The sequence below is a fragment of the Phalacrocorax carbo genome, chromosome 10, assembly GCF_963921805.1.
Source record: "Phalacrocorax carbo chromosome 10, bPhaCar2.1, whole genome shotgun sequence".
Classification (NCBI taxonomy): Eukaryota; Metazoa; Chordata; class Aves; order Suliformes; family Phalacrocoracidae; genus Phalacrocorax; species Phalacrocorax carbo.
In genome coordinates this window covers 16,635,171-16,651,157 of record NC_087522.1, presented here as the reverse complement: position 1 = coordinate 16,651,157, position 15,987 = coordinate 16,635,171, and the positions used below count along the sequence as shown (strand labels likewise).

The 15,987-nt window shown below is 51.6% G+C and overlaps 1 protein-coding gene across 3 annotated transcripts in view; it reads left to right on the top strand.

Moving 5' to 3' along the window:
• Positions 1-15,987, top strand: part of RHBDF1 (rhomboid 5 homolog 1) — a 38,985-nt gene that overhangs the window by 19,655 nt on the left and 3,343 nt on the right. For all 3 annotated transcript variants that reach the window (XM_064461997.1, XM_064461995.1, XM_064461996.1), the window contains 12 exons: positions 6-136; positions 5,912-6,125; positions 7,879-8,085; positions 8,803-8,925; positions 9,072-9,232; positions 11,404-11,655; positions 12,276-12,387; positions 13,234-13,308; positions 13,900-14,061; positions 14,169-14,269; positions 15,021-15,084; positions 15,544-15,638. In XM_064461997.1, the coding sequence (XP_064318067.1) occupies positions 6-136; positions 5,912-6,125; positions 7,879-8,085; positions 8,803-8,925; positions 9,072-9,232; positions 11,404-11,655; positions 12,276-12,387; positions 13,234-13,308; positions 13,900-14,061; positions 14,169-14,269; positions 15,021-15,084; positions 15,544-15,638 (1,697 nt within the window). The remainder of the gene's footprint in view (positions 1-5; positions 137-5,911; positions 6,126-7,878; positions 8,086-8,802; positions 8,926-9,071; positions 9,233-11,403; positions 11,656-12,275; positions 12,388-13,233; positions 13,309-13,899; positions 14,062-14,168; positions 14,270-15,020; positions 15,085-15,543; positions 15,639-15,987) is intronic.

Here is a 15,987-nt window from a genome sequence, read left to right as displayed (position 1 = left end):
TGCAGCCAACAAGACGTCAGGCCTTTCTGCGAAGCGTGAGCATGCCTGCTGACAACACCCGTGTGCCCTCCCTGCCTAACGAAGTGAGGAGACCAGTGTTACAACGACAGACCTCAATCACCCAGACCATCAAGAGGTGAGACACCGAGTTCATGGAGCCTGCTTTAGTGGATTCCACCATCCATTGCCATCCTTTATTTGTGGATTTATGGTCCTCTGCTTGTCCCATTGCCTGGCACTTAAGTGGCACACTGTCACAGCAGGATTAGGTTGTCTCCCTTGTTATCTATCATGAGGTTGCAGAAGATGATGGGTGCAGATAGGTCCCCAGTATATAAGCCCAGTGGTGCTATATAGCCTGTCTTTAGTAAGTGAGGACACAAGTCCTGGGAAGAAAATTGTGGTGATCAGGACAATGAGTGGTTCTTGCCACTCAGAGACAAATTTTTACTGACCCCACACACTGGGAGCTGGCTGTTTCTGAGTAACAGGATGCCTCAGGCCCTGATGTTTAGCTGAGACCGTATGATGTGGTGTACTGGCCTTGCTTTGGTGTGGTATGTGAGAGCATATGGTTGCTGGGGAGGCAGAAGCCCATCCTGGGCAGTCCAGGGCTTTCAGCAGCCTGACTGCTAGTACTAGCTCATTGGCAGCTTCTTGAGATGGCTATGAGGGGTGATGGAGAGTAGGGAGAGGCTGCCCTGGTCCTGTCACCCATGCCTTCACAGAGGGTTATCATTTGTCCCCATGACCCAGGGTCTCTGAGACATGGCCACACAGCTGGATGCTCCTTCCCTCCCTGTGGCAAAGGCTTATCCCAGTTTATCCAAAGGGAGTGGCTCTCCCAGCTGCTCTCCTGAGATGCCTGTCTTATATCCCTGGCAGTGTGTCAGGCCTGCCTGGATCCCAGGAGCATCCCTGGAGCTCCACAGCTCAGGCCACTTTCAGCCAGCCAGGCTTTGTCCACTCACAAAGGAGCAACTTTCCAGCTATGGAAGAGACTGACCTCCTACACAGTGTTTTCATTTGCCTCAGACGTTCCTCAGCTGCTTGGTGGTGAAGCTCTCTCGCAGCAGCTCTCTGTGATCCTGCTTCTTGTGAGGTTGCAGAGGCTGAGCCATGAAGCAGTGTCCACTCTTTTCAGGGCTGTAGGCAGCTTCTGGGCCTACCTGAGGCTGTCCTTGCACACCTAGACTGCACCTTCCCTCACCTCCCTGCCTTACCCCCCTCCCTGCGAGGACAATTAGGCAAGAGGACAATTAGGCAAGAGCATGTCAAGAATGAGGGGATGCCCTGGGAGGGCACTGTGAAGGCCCTGACAAGAAGCATTGTGTGGGAGGGCCAGGGTAGCCTTCTCTGCCGAGGTCTTCACAACATGTAGCTTGTGTGTAGGGTGGAGAGGTTGGGGAATAGCAAACCACTTTCGTGCTTGAGGAACAAATTTGCCCCCAGTGCTACTATACCACAAGACAGACAAGGCATATGGAGCTACAGTGAGTAAGGAAGGAGTGCTGGAAAGTGGTGGCGAAGCTCCCACACACTGAGGGAGATGCTAATGGCCTGCCTAGCACTGGGGCGGTGGGCAGACATGTGTGGCTGTTGCACCAACAGACCCTGTGACATGTCTTCCTCTTGCCTGCTCAGGCTGTAATGGAAGTGCTGGCACTCAGGTTGGTGCCTGTGCCCCTGCCTGTGCTTAATGGTCTGTGTAGGGATTTTGTAACCTGAGAGTACATGCAGTCCCATAGGGAGTGGCCCAGAGGTGCACAAATGGTTTTGGAAGCCCTGTGAGTCTCCTGTCCAGAGTATGTATGTGGGGGGTTCAGCACTATTTGCAGTGCTGAGTTGTCTTATGCAGGCTGCTGTGCAGCATGGTGGGTGGACAAGTCTCTTCCTCCTGGGGGACTTGCAGTTTGTGGGCATCATCTACACAGAGCTGTGGGATGTGGGTAGGAGAGCATGTGCAGCAGCTGGAATGACTTTCTAAGGGGCAGAACTGCAGGACATGCACACATGACATGATACTAGCAATAAAAGCGCAAAATAAGTGGATCAGAAACAAGAACAGGGAACTGGAAAGTACCAAGAAAATGCCTAAAAATTTGTGCTCTGTCTAGCAGAGCCTAGGATGCAATGGAGAATTGCAGACCATGCATCCATAAAGGCTTCTTGGGGGTTTGTTTTGTGAGCAGGGAGGCTGACTGCCAGGTTTTCCACTTAACACAGTCCCCAGGATGCACAGAATGTGAAACTGTTCTGACAGCAGGACTCCACACCATCCTATTCCCTGGGGATACAAATCAAATGTGAGCCTAAGGTTAAGCCTGTGTGGTCCAGAACATGGTGTGGGAGTGATTCATGTGCCTGACTATAGGCATCTAACACCACTTCCAGTCTCCTGGGGTGTCTGAGATGTCCATGCAAGGCAGCATGTCCAGCACAGATAGATTTGTGCACCAGGCAAGATCCTCCCAGGGTCAACCAGAATGGGCTCAGGTCACTTCCAATGGCATCAGACACCCGTATCTAAGCAGATCATATCTTGGCCTGCTGACAGCTCCATGGTTTCACACTCCGGTGTCCAAAGCCAGACAGTGGGGTCTGTAGCTGGATGTCTGGGCAGAAAAAGGCAGATCACAGAGGTCTGGGGGTTGAAGGGGATTGCAGTATCGCTGGAATCTTCAAGAGCAATGACAGACACAGGTGCAGATACACCAAAAGAATTCTCCAGCCTCCTGGGTTCAAAGATGGTGTTGTGTGGCTTGAGTTTGGTTGCTTCTCTTAGGTCATGCTCTCATCTGGAGGCCACTGTCATGTGCAGTGTGGCACAACTGCTGCTGGTGGGGCTATGGAAGGAGACAGGGAAGTGCTGGATGCAGGTTGCTGCTCCTCTCCACAGCCCTGTAGGCTCCTTCCCTTCAGCTGTCTTTTCTTTGCAGCAGACAGGTACGGTTTCAAAGGAGTCAGACCATGCCCATTCATGGGCACCAGGTGGGCAGGAGTTCCCTGAGAAAGCGGCAGTCCCTGCCCCGATCGTTTTTCAGGTACTGGTAGCACTGAGTGTGAAACCCACCCCTGCATGTGTGTGCAAGGGCTGTTGTGAACTGCACAGATTCTGGCTCTTGCTGGGACCACATTGCCTTCCCAGGGCTGGTCAGGAGGCCTACAAACAGGCAGGAGCAAGAAAGTTCATGTGTGCTTCTAACAAAAACCAGTTGTCACTCCTACTAAACATGTAGGCAGCTGTCAGTAAGTAGCATGGACTAACAAGCTGTCTACCTGCCAGCCTCACTCCCTCCTGCCTTTCCTAACAAGCTGTCAACCTCCTGGTGTTCACTGTAGCTAGAATATCTCCCCAGGGCAGCCACAGCACAGCCTGCCTTTGCTAGCATCAATGCAACATGTAGTGTATGCATATGTTGGCCCCAAAATCTCTTTGGGGCAGAAGGGGAAGGAGAGGAAGCAGCACTGCACAGATGCTAGTCATATTGGTCCAGACAGGGCTCAGAAGCTGGTGAATGGAACAGAGCATCCACTCATTCCCTGTTGACATCATGGCTTTTTCTAATCCAAATATGACTGTCTTCTTTTTGAGGTGGAGGTCTTCGTTTACTTAGCACCAAGGAGATGAGCCACTCCAGGAGTCCAGGGCACAATGGCCCATCAACCACCACCCCAAGACTGGATCTCAGTAAACTTTCAAATCAGACAGACAATGCGACTTTTTGCATGGCAGGGACTGGACCTCATGCCCAGAAGTCTGTTCCTGTCCCACCTTCGTGACTGCTGCCCTTGGCCAAATGCCACTCTGGCACTATGTCCACCTCTGGCAACTGCTTGTGTTTGGTCTTGGGCTTTCAGGGCTGGTTAGCTCAACGTGATAGAAGAGCAATAGTTGACCTCTGATTTGGTTCGTTGCTTGTTACAGTGCTCATAGGAGTCTGTAGGACGTGGTGGGGCTCCCCAGCTGGACAGGGTGTTCAGCATCTTTCCAGGGTGTTCTAGATACCTGAAACTCTGTATTCAGCTCTCCTGGACTATCTTGACTATGATCAGAGAGTAGGACAGCTCTTCACCTTGCTCCTGGACCAGTAGTGGTCTCTGGCAGTTCAGGAGTGGTCCCCACAGTGCAAAACAGCTGTGGTGGTGGTGCTTGTCCTTCCAGGTTAGCAGGAGCACAGTTTGAGGGCTGAGGTGTTGCTGTTGGCACAACGGGCCATTCATCAGCAGGCTCATATGGGCACAAATGACCTTCAGTCCTCTCCCTTTGAGGAGTGGCCCCATGTACAGGCTTGTCACACAAGGTCACCTTGATGTTGAAATATTGGTTACGGCAGTCTATGAGAAACCCTCTGAGTTGTAAGACTCTTTTGTGGTGTGTGTTGTGCCTGTGCATGTGCACAGCCAGAGCATTACGTCTGTGCTATAGCTTGATTTGGGTCTCTCAGGCCAGGTGCTGACCCCAGGCCCTTCTTCTCTGAACGGAGACAAAGGTTGCTCTGAGGAAACACGGGTCCGTGGTAGTGGAGCAGTGCTCTGAGACATGCATGTAGCCCTGCCTCTGCGGTCTGGCCCCTATTGACTTGCTGGAGGCATTTGGAGCCATTTGCATCAGTGATGTCACTGAGATCTGGCAATGGCTCATGTCACCTCATGCCTGCTGAAGGGTCTGTTCTTGATCATTGGGAGAATGGGGAAGGCTGAGGGCTATGCCTGGTGGTTTGCATCTGGAGATTTTAACTGGGAAGGCTGTGGGTTTCAAATACACATCTTTTTGCATGGTGGCAGGACACCTTCACCTGTTGGTTGATGGTATTTTTGCTCTGTAGGGTGCAAAACACAGGACTAGTTTCCTGTCTCCAGTCCACTGACTCAGTTCCCCTGGGTGACCCGATTCTAGATTTCACTCAGCCTTTACTTCAGTGTATGTTTTAATACTCCCTTTGTGATCTGTGAGGTGTTGCTTCTCAGCAGCCGGAAATCCTGCCCCTAAGCAGGGGGTCTGAGGCCAGGGTTTTGGGTTTGGCTTGAAAGGACTTTCAGGTTTCAACACCTGGGCCAGACAACTGTAGCTGACACAGCTTGTCATCTTCTGAGGAAGGATTAACCACAGTGGGAAAGGCTTGGCAGGGCTGCGATTGATCTTTGTAGGTTTAGGGTACCAGCTGTCCTCCAGTATTTGAAGTAGGTTTTCAGTCTGACTTACTCCTCTCCGCCTTCCTTGGGATTTTGCTTCTCATCCACTGCTCTTCTGTGACAGCAGCCACTTGGCAGCAAACCTACCTTGTGGCTGCAACCTTGTGCTCCTACGTATGCAGCCAGCAGCTTAGAACTGTCCATGTCTGCCTTAGCAGAGATCAACACCATAGCAAACATTTGCCATTAATGTTACCTTTGAGGAGGGTAGAAATTCTGCAGCCTGAGATGGAGAAGTTAGGGATATCCTGGGAGTGTGGGGGGAGGCTGGGAGAGAACAGTGAATTCTGCTGGCTCTTAGGAGAAGCTACAGAGCCATGAAACAGTACAATCCCACCTAGAGCTGGTCTGAAGATGGTAAGTGTTTTCAGTAGATGTTGTTTCAACAAGTTGTTTTCTGAATTTCTGTTCCATCTATTTTTCTTTCTTTTTAGAAAAAACTCAGAACAAACTGTCCTTTACACACAGTGAATCTCTCTTGTAATTTTTCTTCTGTCTTAAGAGACAGAATGCTTTTGACACTTGAATGTTTCTGGCCAGCATCTGTCAGGTTGCTAAAACCAGCTGAGGACAGACTGCAGGATGCTCATGGGGAAGAGTTCTGCCCATCTTTGCATTGGGGTGGGCTGGAAGTGTCCACCATGGGTTTTCTCTTCTCATGTGCATAGTCCAAGCAAACAATGCTTCTTTGCACTTGTATGCTGGCATCTTTCAGAGGCACAGCGGACTGGTTTGGGGTGAGCAAAGAGAGTGACGCTACTCAGAAATGGCAGAGAAAGAGCCTCCGCCACTGCAGCCTGCGGTATGGAAAGCTGAAACCTCAGGTCATCCGGGAAATGGACTTGCCCAGTCAGGACAATATTTCTCTAACGAGCACAGAGACTCCTCCTCCACTCTACGTTGGACCCTGCCAGCTAGGCATGCAAAAGGTGAGTAACCTGGGACAAAATCAAAGCCATCATTTGAGTTTCCTGCAGAGTGTCTTTACCACTTTGGCAGCTGTGACCTATCCGCAGGCTTAGCTCTGCCTGAACATGCCTGGGCTCCATGCTCAGACACTTCTCAAGTCTCAGATACAGTTTGACAGACTCCCTCCTTCAGCGGCCTCTCTCCGGTCTCATTGGCTAAGATCCCTCAGCTGTTTCAGTGATAGGCTCAGAGCCATGTTTGTCATGTTGTGACTATGGTGGTGATGGTGCAGCATGTCCAAACAGCTCTCATCTTGGGCTTTTTGATGCCATTTTGCAAGGACAAAATTCTGTTGTACACAGAGTGGCCAGCATCCTGGACCCAAATACACAGTAACGGGCCTGGTGTCACCAGGACGCTTGCCTAGTGGATCCTTGTCCCAGGCAGAACGCAGGCAGTAGCACAGCTATTGTCATCACAGAAACCTGATTATGTTGTAGGACTTGGAAAAGCGTCTCTTACATCAGCAGTACTACAGCTCCGCTCATGGGTCCTCAGAAATAGTTTTGAGTGCCTGCAAAGGGTATCTGGTAGCCCTTCACTCACTACCTTCAAGTGTGACCCCAGGGGTCAAGACTCAGTCAGGCATATCCAGTTACCAGCACTTCAGAACTAACCTGCAATATCCCAGCTCTTCCCTTGCTCAATTCAGTGATAGTAATCGATGTGGTTGATTGTTGTGCAGTAGTGAGCACCACTGCAACCTGGGCAAGTGGGGAAACAAATTCCTTCCAAAGCAGGTTGGTCTGTGACCTGAAGCCTGGCTGCATCACTGAAGCAGGGGAGAATATGGTGCATCTTTCAGTCAAGTTTCACCTTGTTGTGCTCTTCCCTGTTTTCTTACTAGCTGAAGCGTCTTGCAGTTAGTCTTTGGTCTCAGGAGACTCAGAAGTATTGTTGGGCTCTGCGTGGGCTACGTTAAATCAGAACGTGGTATCAATAGGTGTAAGGCCATAAAGCTTCCTGCTGAGCATGCAACTGTGGATTAAAAAAAGCTTGTAAAACATTAGGATAAAGCATAGAAGTCTTATGGAAACCACAGCTGTGATGATGTAAGGACAGAGGCAAGGTTTGTAGCTGAAGGCAATATTTCCATTAGGTTGATTTGGATGTTTGGAAGAAGTGAGAGCTTCGGCTTGAAGAGTCCCAAAGTAGGACTGGCAGCACCCGGAACCTTGCTTGCTTTTTCCAGCTGTTATAACTTAATTAATGGAAGCAGATGTAAATATATAGTTAAGCTTCAACAGGATACTGTTTAAGTCCTGGGCTGTACAGTATCAGAAGGGAAACTAGCTGGAGAAAGACCATGACTGTTTTCAGGGATTTCTCACACTCCTGTTCAGACAGCACATTCTCTTGACTGTAGAGTTCACTTGCACAGGACATGAAGGAAACCTAGAGCTTAGGAAGGGCGGAAGGAGGTTTGGAGACTCCTGTGAACATCAGGAACGTTCTGGGTGAAAATAGTCAATACCAACAAAAGAAAAAGAAAAAAAAAAAAAAAGGGCAGGAGGAGAGGTTTGGGGCTTACAACTAGGGCTTAGCTTGCAACAGGTTATTCCATATCTCCCGATTGTAGAATTGCTTGTGGATCTAGCCAGCCTGGTTCTTGGTCAGTCCCAGGAGCCAGGCCACTGTCGTGGTCTCAGGATGTTTGCTTGGAGGGAGAAGGGTTTGGGGGTGAATGGACTGATGGGCTTCTTCTTTTGGCAGATCATAGACCCATTGGCCCGTGGCCGAGCTTTCCGTATGGCTGATGACAACGATGGCTGCAGCATCCCCCACACACCAATCACGCCAGGTGCCGCGTCGCTCTGCTCCTTCACCAGCTCACGCTCAGGGTTCAATCGCCTCCCACGACGGCGGAAACGGGAGTCTGTTGCCAAAATGAGTTTCCGAGCAGCTGCGGCTTTGGTAAAGGTACTGTCTGTGGGAGGGCAGAGACTGGTCTAGTGGCAGGATAGGGCTCTGCCCTGAGAGAAGGGTGAGAGGGAAGGAGCTGCTGAGCAGAGAGGATGGGGAGAGCAGTGGTGGAGGGGAAGAAACCAAGCCATCACCTGTTCTGTTTCAGCCATGTGTCTAGAAGATAGGATTTGCAAGAAGCAGGGATGATGGCTAGGTTTTGGTACAGGTGTTGCTTTTCCTTTATTGGCCTAGGGGCTTTGATTCCTGCAGCCAGCAACCTCAGAACGTTCCAGCAGGTCCAGTTCAGCCTGCCTGGACCTCTGAGTTGTCCATCTGCACCTGGTCAGCAGCCATGGAAAGGCAGAAAGCTTTTACTGTGCAAGTCTCTTCATTCTGTCATGTGTCTGCTTTCCTGGGCCCAGTGACCTTTTTGCTGTGTCTAGTACCACCCGTTGCTGCAGTTTGGTCAGAGACATTGTACAATATGTGGTAGAGGAGCATGTTGCAAGCCTCACCTGCATGGGAGGTGAGCACTGTGCTGTGAGAAGTGGGGTGAGGACACCTGTGAGTCTCACCAGGAAGGTGTCACACATCAGCAGGTCCACTGTGCTCCACGCACAAGTATTACCCAGCTCAGCACTTGGGCTCCCTGTGTGCTGGTTGAGGTGGCCCTGCATGTGCCTGGGGTTCAGGTTTCTGGCAGTGACTTGATGCCACTTTCTCTGGCTACAGGGGCGCTCTGTGAAGGACAGCACCCTGAGGAGAGCTCAGCGGCGCAGCTTCACCCCAGCAAGTTTCCTGGAGGAGGACACGGTGGATTTTCCAGATGAGCTTGACACTTCTTTCTTTGCTCGGGTGAGGGTCACTGGCCTCAGAGGCAGTGCAAGAATCTAGGTGTGGCAGGACTGTGTGTTGCAGAAAGCAGCACTGCTTTCTGCTAGGGCTGGTGTCTCAAATGTGATGCTGGCTTCTTCTGATGGGACTTCCGTTTCTCTGCCCAGGAAGGAGTCCTTCATGAGGAGCTCTCTACTTATCCAGATGAAGTGTTCGAGTCGCCATCAGAAGCTGCAATCAAAGATGCTGAGGTGAAACCTCTGGATCAGACAGATCTCACAGGAGGTGCCTTGGACAAAAATGAGCTTGAAAGAAGCCATTTGCTGCTGTGAGTATCTTCCTGGAAGCTGCCAAAGCCTAACATGGGGTGGCCAACCAGTTCAGAGTGGAACCTCCTGCATGGGGGAAGCCAGGATCTGAGTGCTGTGGGTGCTTGGTGCAGAGCTCAGAGAGCAGTGCAGTGATGGGTTTTCTTTAAATCCAGCTTAAGACCTCCTGCTACCTGTGCATGTGAAAGGTGACCCTGAGGCCACCTCTACAGTCTCGCTAGTAACTTCCAACCTCACATGATATGTTTCGGAGACTGTATCATGCCTTGAGGGAAGACACTTTAAATCAGCTGTGAGGATGCTGGCGGCCCAGCCTTCAGCTATGGAAAACGTAGCAAAGACGAGAAGGATATTGCCATTGCCACAGTCACCAGGAACTGTTGTCTCGCTCTAAGGAGCGGTGTGAAGCATTGCTGAGTGTTGAGCTGGGTTACATTCCTCACTTGAAATGAGAGAAAGGTGTGGCGTTGATGCTGAGAGCCCTACAAATATGTGGGTGGTACTGTATTGTATGCCTAGATTTTTTCCACATGAGTAACTGGTACTGAGTCGTTTCTGAACCAGCTCTAGCTTAGCTGGCAGCTCTCCCCAGCAGAGAGCTCTGCTGGGTGTGAACATGGATCAGACAGGGAGGTCCTTGTTGTGGTTCTGCTGCTGAAGGCCCATCTTGTGGGGCTGGCACTTTCCCTTCAAGTGTTTCCAAGAACGTGACTCAGTCTTAAGATAAGAGGAAGCAGCAAATGGTGGGAGTTCATTGTCACTCCTCTGAGATGGTCTCAGTCTTCTTGGCTCCATCTGGATCTCCTTAAATAGTTTTATTTGTTGAGGAAAATACACGTCTTTCACACTTTAGAGAACTGTTATCAGAATTATAGTTGGCTGTCCTTTTAGGTGGCCAGGTGTTTATTTTGGCATAGGCTGATAGCCCAGCACTGGAAATATTGGGAAGCAGAACGTCCATAACACAGAAACCACTTGAACTCTTGGGGCAAGAGCAGACTGCAGTGGAATCTGCACTTTCTGTTGGAGAAGGACTTACCAAGGGGAAGTTGGGACTTTTGACTGTATAAAAATACATCTTCTGCAAGGTGCAGTATTGAAAATAGCTGAAGTTGCTTGTCAATACTTCAGAACTGCATGATCTCTCCAAGTTTGTCAGCTGGTTTCTCTGACCACTTCTGACAACTTTTGTCTTTGTCCAGAGGGGGTCATTTAGGAAGCCAGAGGAGGTAAACCAGATTAGAGCGTGGGTCAGGGACATGCCTGCTACAGTCTTAGATGGTGAGCAAGGGTGAAATGTTGGGTAGGTTTTGGTTTTTTTTTTCATCAGGGTCTGAATGCTGCAGACCTGACCTCCAGACTGCTGTTTAAGAGCAAAGAAATAAAAAACCATTGGAATACGATAGAGACTTACAAAGCAGGTACTATTCACCAGTAGCTTGTGCAGCGTTCATAGCCCTCTCTATTTTGGTAAAAAAGCCATTAGACAGTTCTGCTTGGGATTTTTGTGTGGTGTTGAAGCCTGGTTTTGTTGTTCTCCCAAAAAATGCATGCATCGGTGCAAATAAAGGGAGGAATGGAAGACAGATTGTGAGAGGTAACTGGCACAGCCTGCAGGACATGACAGTGTCACTTCCTTGGTCTGGGAAGCTGCTTGGATTCCTGCTCTTCTCTTCTGTCCCATTTGGTGGGCATGGGGGTTAGACTTGTCAGTCCAATCACAGTAAAGTACTTCAAGAGTGGGGATTTCCACTGCTGGGCTAAACTACACTTCTATTTCATAGCAGAGAGCAGAGTAAGAGGAATGAAGTAGGGGAGGAAATAGATGTGCATGAGGCTGCAGATGTGCCAGCCTACAGCCTCCCCATTTTATCCTGTTGCTGAAACTCTTCTTTAAAGCCTTGAGAGCTCCTTGTCAGTGGGGCTTAGTTTGGCACAGCTGCCTTGTGCCACCTTCCGCACGTAGTCCTGTGCTTTCATCAACTTGTGCTGTGTAACCGTTTGAAACACAGCTTCCACTTCAGGGCACCTTGTCTGCCATCAGTTGCTGCTGAGCCCAGCTGTGGTGGGACAGACAGGGGGTCTGCTGCCACCAAAGACCAGGGAAGGGCTGGTCCCCATTGCTGTGCCATGGAGAAGGAAACCATTGCTGTCCCACTTTTCATTGCAGCCCACTGGAGCGAGGCTGGAGGAAGCAAAAGGATGGGGCCCTGGCACAGCCCAAGGTCCGCTTGCGGCAGGAGGTGGTGAGTGTCAGCCCACAGAAGCGTGGCCAGCGCATTGCCGTCCCCGTCAGGAAGCTCTTTGCCAAGGAGAAGAGGCCGTATGGCCTGGGAATGGTGGGGAAGCTGACAAACCGTACATACCGCAAGCGCATCGACAGCTATGTCAAGCGGCAGATTGAGGATATGGATGATCACAGGTGAGAGATGCAGTCATAGAAGGGGTCCCGACAAAACTAGTGAGTGAGTGATTGCTGGTACCTCTTGGTGACTCAGGTCACTGCCTCGGGGTGGTTGGGTGAAACCTGCTGCTGAGACCCCCCAGTCTGTATGCCTGAAGTACAGTGCAAACTGCAGCAGTCAGCTGCAGCATGTTAGCATCACTGTGCACTGGGAGCTCACCCTGCTCCTCAGATTGCTTTGGGTGTCTATCTCTGCTACCTGGAGGGACTGCAGGTCTCTGCCCCACCACTGTGGTGGTGATGAACAGGAAGGCTTAGGTATCACTGTCTCTGATCATTCCCCGTAAGTTATTATTTCAGACACACAGCACGCTTTGGCATGTTTTCTCGTGGATGTTTTATTGGGAAAGGGTGGCTTGTGCAGTGTAATGGGGGAGTCAGAGTAAACAGAATCGGTTTGCCAGCAAGACCTTGGGTCATTGCCTCCAGGCTTGCGCATCCCTAGGTGATCCTGGCCCTGTACCCCAGATTCTGCCAAGGTCCCTGGGGAAAAACAGCAGCTTTTCTCCTGTGTTCTGTGAGTAGATGTTATATGCCTGGGTTTCTGCCTCTGATCTTTTCCCTTTCCCTCCATCCAGGCCTTTTTTCACTTACTGGGTCACCTTTGTGCATTCTCTCATCACCATTCTCGCTGTGTGCATCTACGGCATTGCCCCTGTGGGGTTCTCACAACATGAAACTGTTGATTCAGTAAGTAAATCCCCCTGACTTGCCTGGAGTGTGACTGTGTCTCAGCCTTCAGCTGCTGGCTCTTGTGTCGTGGTCTTCAGCATATTGGCTACTTGCCCGAGGGCCTTGACACGATGCTGGGACACCTTCTCCCCCTCCTGCAGTAACATTGCTCTTGACATCAAATTATATCTGGCATAAAGCATGGTGGGCTCTTTGCAGGCTATCATTGTATCTGTGCTGGGAGCCCTTCACACAGCTTGTTCCCCTCCTGGTGGAGACTAGAAGGATATTCGTGGCAGGGAAATAATTCAAACCTGTGTTAAGTTTTTGCAACAGTTGCAGGATTTTGCTTCTGCCAGAACTAAAACTGACCTGTCTGAGAGCTGATCTTGAAGCCTTTTGTAGCCTTCCCACATGTTGTTAAAGGTCTCTGGGGTACATATCCCCACAGCCATATCCCCACTCCATGCAGGGGATGCCCTGGGGAGCTTCTCACCTATGTGTCTGACAGCTTTCAGAGCACTGTCAGCAGCACCTCAGCCTACACTGCCGGCAGGTGCTGCTTATACTTCTGAGCTGCATGGAGCCTCAAGCCAGTCCCAGGTCTCCAGGCCCTGCTATTTCTTGAAAGTTGAAATAGCCAGAGATAGACATTTTAAATGAAATCTTAAGATGAAGGTCCCTGGGCCTTGATGGTGGTTTACCTGTGATCCTGCAAAAGGCCAGTTTCAGAGAACTGTGTGCCCAGGCACCGGCTGTGGGGATTTATGTTCATCCTGGGTACTGTTTTCACCAGCCCCCGCTGCTTGCCCTGCTGACCCTGTAGGCAGGAGCTCATGGGGCTCTCACTTTTTCTCCTTGCAGGTCTTGCGAAACAGAGGGGTTTATGAAAACGTCAAATACGTTCAGCAGGAAAACTTCTGGATCGGCCCCAGCTCAGTGAGTGGCTGGGACTGTTGGTAGGCTGATGGGGGATTGTGTGCTGCAGCCATGCCACCACAGGGACTGGGGCCCTCCACTGCTTGGAGCTTGGTGCTAGCAACTGCTGTTGGTTGAACATCCCATAGGGCCGGGCTGCCACCGACAGGGTACAGCCTGTCCCAGCCCTGACCACCATGCAATAGAGGCTACCAGGATGGGATGGACCTTGGCACTTCTGCTTTGGACTCTGTTCCTACGAAGCCAAGCTTGGGGCCAGAGAAAATGCAGGAGTTATATCATGTGTGACAGCTTTCCTGATGCTGTTTCCCCTGGGAAGGACTGCCGTGTCCCCAAGTTTCCTTTCCTGGCCACAACGCTGGCCTTTCTGGGGCCATGGACAAGGAAATCCCTGAACTTTTGTTCTGGGCTTGCCTTCTTCAAAGCAAATATTGAGAGTATGCCTGATGTGTGTTAGGCTGCTTCATGCAGGACTTTTCCCTGGTCCCTTGAGCCCTGATAGGGGTATCCCTTGCAGTTCCCCCAGCCTGCTCTGTCCCAGTCAATCATAACCTGCCCCTTGGCTGAGTTGAGCATTTTCATCTCTGCCAGGAGGCCCTGATCCACCTAGGGGCCAAGTTCTCACCATGCATGAGGCAGGACCAGCAAGTACACAGCTTCATCAGCGCTAAGCGGGAGAAGGAGAAGCACTCGGCTTGCTGCGTGCGGAATGACAAGTCGGGCTGCGTGCAGACCTCGGAGGAGGAGTGCTCGGTGAGTGCGGTGGCCCTTTTCCTGCTGTCCCTGCAGGCCCAGGGCCACTTGTGTTGATGCTTCTCTCACCCTGGGCTTCCCAGTGACATCTCTCCTCTCTCCTGCAGTCCACATTGGCTGTATGGGTGAAGTGGCCCCACCACCCCAGCACACCAATGCTGGCGGGAAGCAAGAGGCAATTTGGGTCTGTTTGTCATCAGGACCCCAGGTAGGTCTGGCCTAGGCCAGCTGCCATCCTGCGGGGGTCAGGGCTGCTGAGACAGTAGAGTCAGAGAGGCATGGAGTCCCAGGCCAGTTGATTGCTGGATGGGACAGCAGCTGCTCTGGAGACCAAGGGGCACGGGGGCAGTGATGTCCCTGCCTGCCCCAACATCTGCAAGGGAGGCAGAGGCAGAGTATGGTGATACTTCTGCTCCCCCTAGTCTCCATTGTTGTTGGCTGCCCACCTGCACAGTGGGTTACTGTCAGCTGTGGGTGCCTTCCTCACCCCTCTCCCCCTCCTCACCTGCTTCCCTCACAGGCCCCCTTCTTGGGGTACAGCAGTCACATTCCCAGTGTGCTTCTGCCCCAAGGGCCTGCCAGCGTCTGGCTGCCACGACACAACTTTGCCCTCCATCACCATGGACTGATGTAGGGCTGGGACCAGCCAAATGCCCACATTTGGGGTTGTGCCCACCTGGAAAGGAGCCAGTTTGTTGCTGGGCAGCTGCGTGCTCTCGGATGGCTGCCTTTGTGCTGAAGCTGTGATCTCTGCTTGCTGGAAGGAGGCTGTGGCTTTGATCAGCACAGCCTTGGCTGCTCTGTTGTAGCATGTCACCAGTCCCTTGCCAGGGACAGAGAGGAGCTGTGGGAATGCTGCCTGGAGACAGGGACAGAGCGGTGGCTCCCTGGGGGGCCTCCCTGCTGCTGGTGCTGGGGAAGTAATTTATTGGGGTGACTTATGCTTTCTGTTGCTGCAGGGTATGTGAGCAGCCAGCCTCAATGGAGCCGCATGAGTGGCCGGATGACATCACCAAATGGCCGGTGAGCATTGCCAGTGGCACTGGGCATGTGCGGGCAGTTGGAATATGGCATTTGCATCCCACTGTGCAGAGCCACGGCTGTGTTGGTGGAAGGGGTCTCTGGTGCAGCCTCCTGCTTGTTGTCACAAACCCCAGATCAGAGCAGCCATAGTTTTGTCTGGCCAAGGCTCAAAGCCCTCCAACAAAAGTTCCCCCGTGCCAGCTAAAGCGCTGGGCCCTGCCAGGCTAAGAGGGTGATGGAGACTAACTCCGCCTCTGGGCTGTTTTCATCCCTTGGCAGAAAAGAGGTGTTGTTTGAGGCTCAGGAGGATGGGGTGTCAGGCACCATCTTGCTGTCAGAGGGAGGCCTTGGGAGGCCTGTGTCTGTGGGACTGGCTTCTTCCCAAGGGCCTGTTTTGACTTTACCCAGGCAGCAAGCAAAGCCGTGGCTGTCTGACTGCAGCCTGTTGTAATTTTCCAGATCTGTACAAAAAACAGTGCTGGGAATTACACCAACCACCTTCACATGGACTGTGTGATTACAGGCCGGCCCTGCTGCATTGGGACCAAAGGAAGGTAATGAGTTTTACCTGTATGGAGAGGGGGCTGGATGTTGGGGTGAGACACAGGGGGCCCTTTTCAGGTTGTAGATGCAGCTGTTTGTCCTACTTGTCCTTCCCGTATGCAGTCCAGAGCCCTGCTGGGAAGGGGAGTTGGACAGGGAGCCATGATGGGTCTCCCAGATGGAGCTGGACTCTGGGATGAGCAGGAGGTAACAGCCAGCCTGAGTCTTCAGTGCAGCAGGGTATCTTGCTCAACTGGTGCTGCAGTTTGGAGGGACTTGGATCCCAGGGGATTCAATACTTCTGCTGGGAGTTCTGCACTCTTCCTTGGGAAGGGCCAGCTTGATTCTGACAGGCTACAT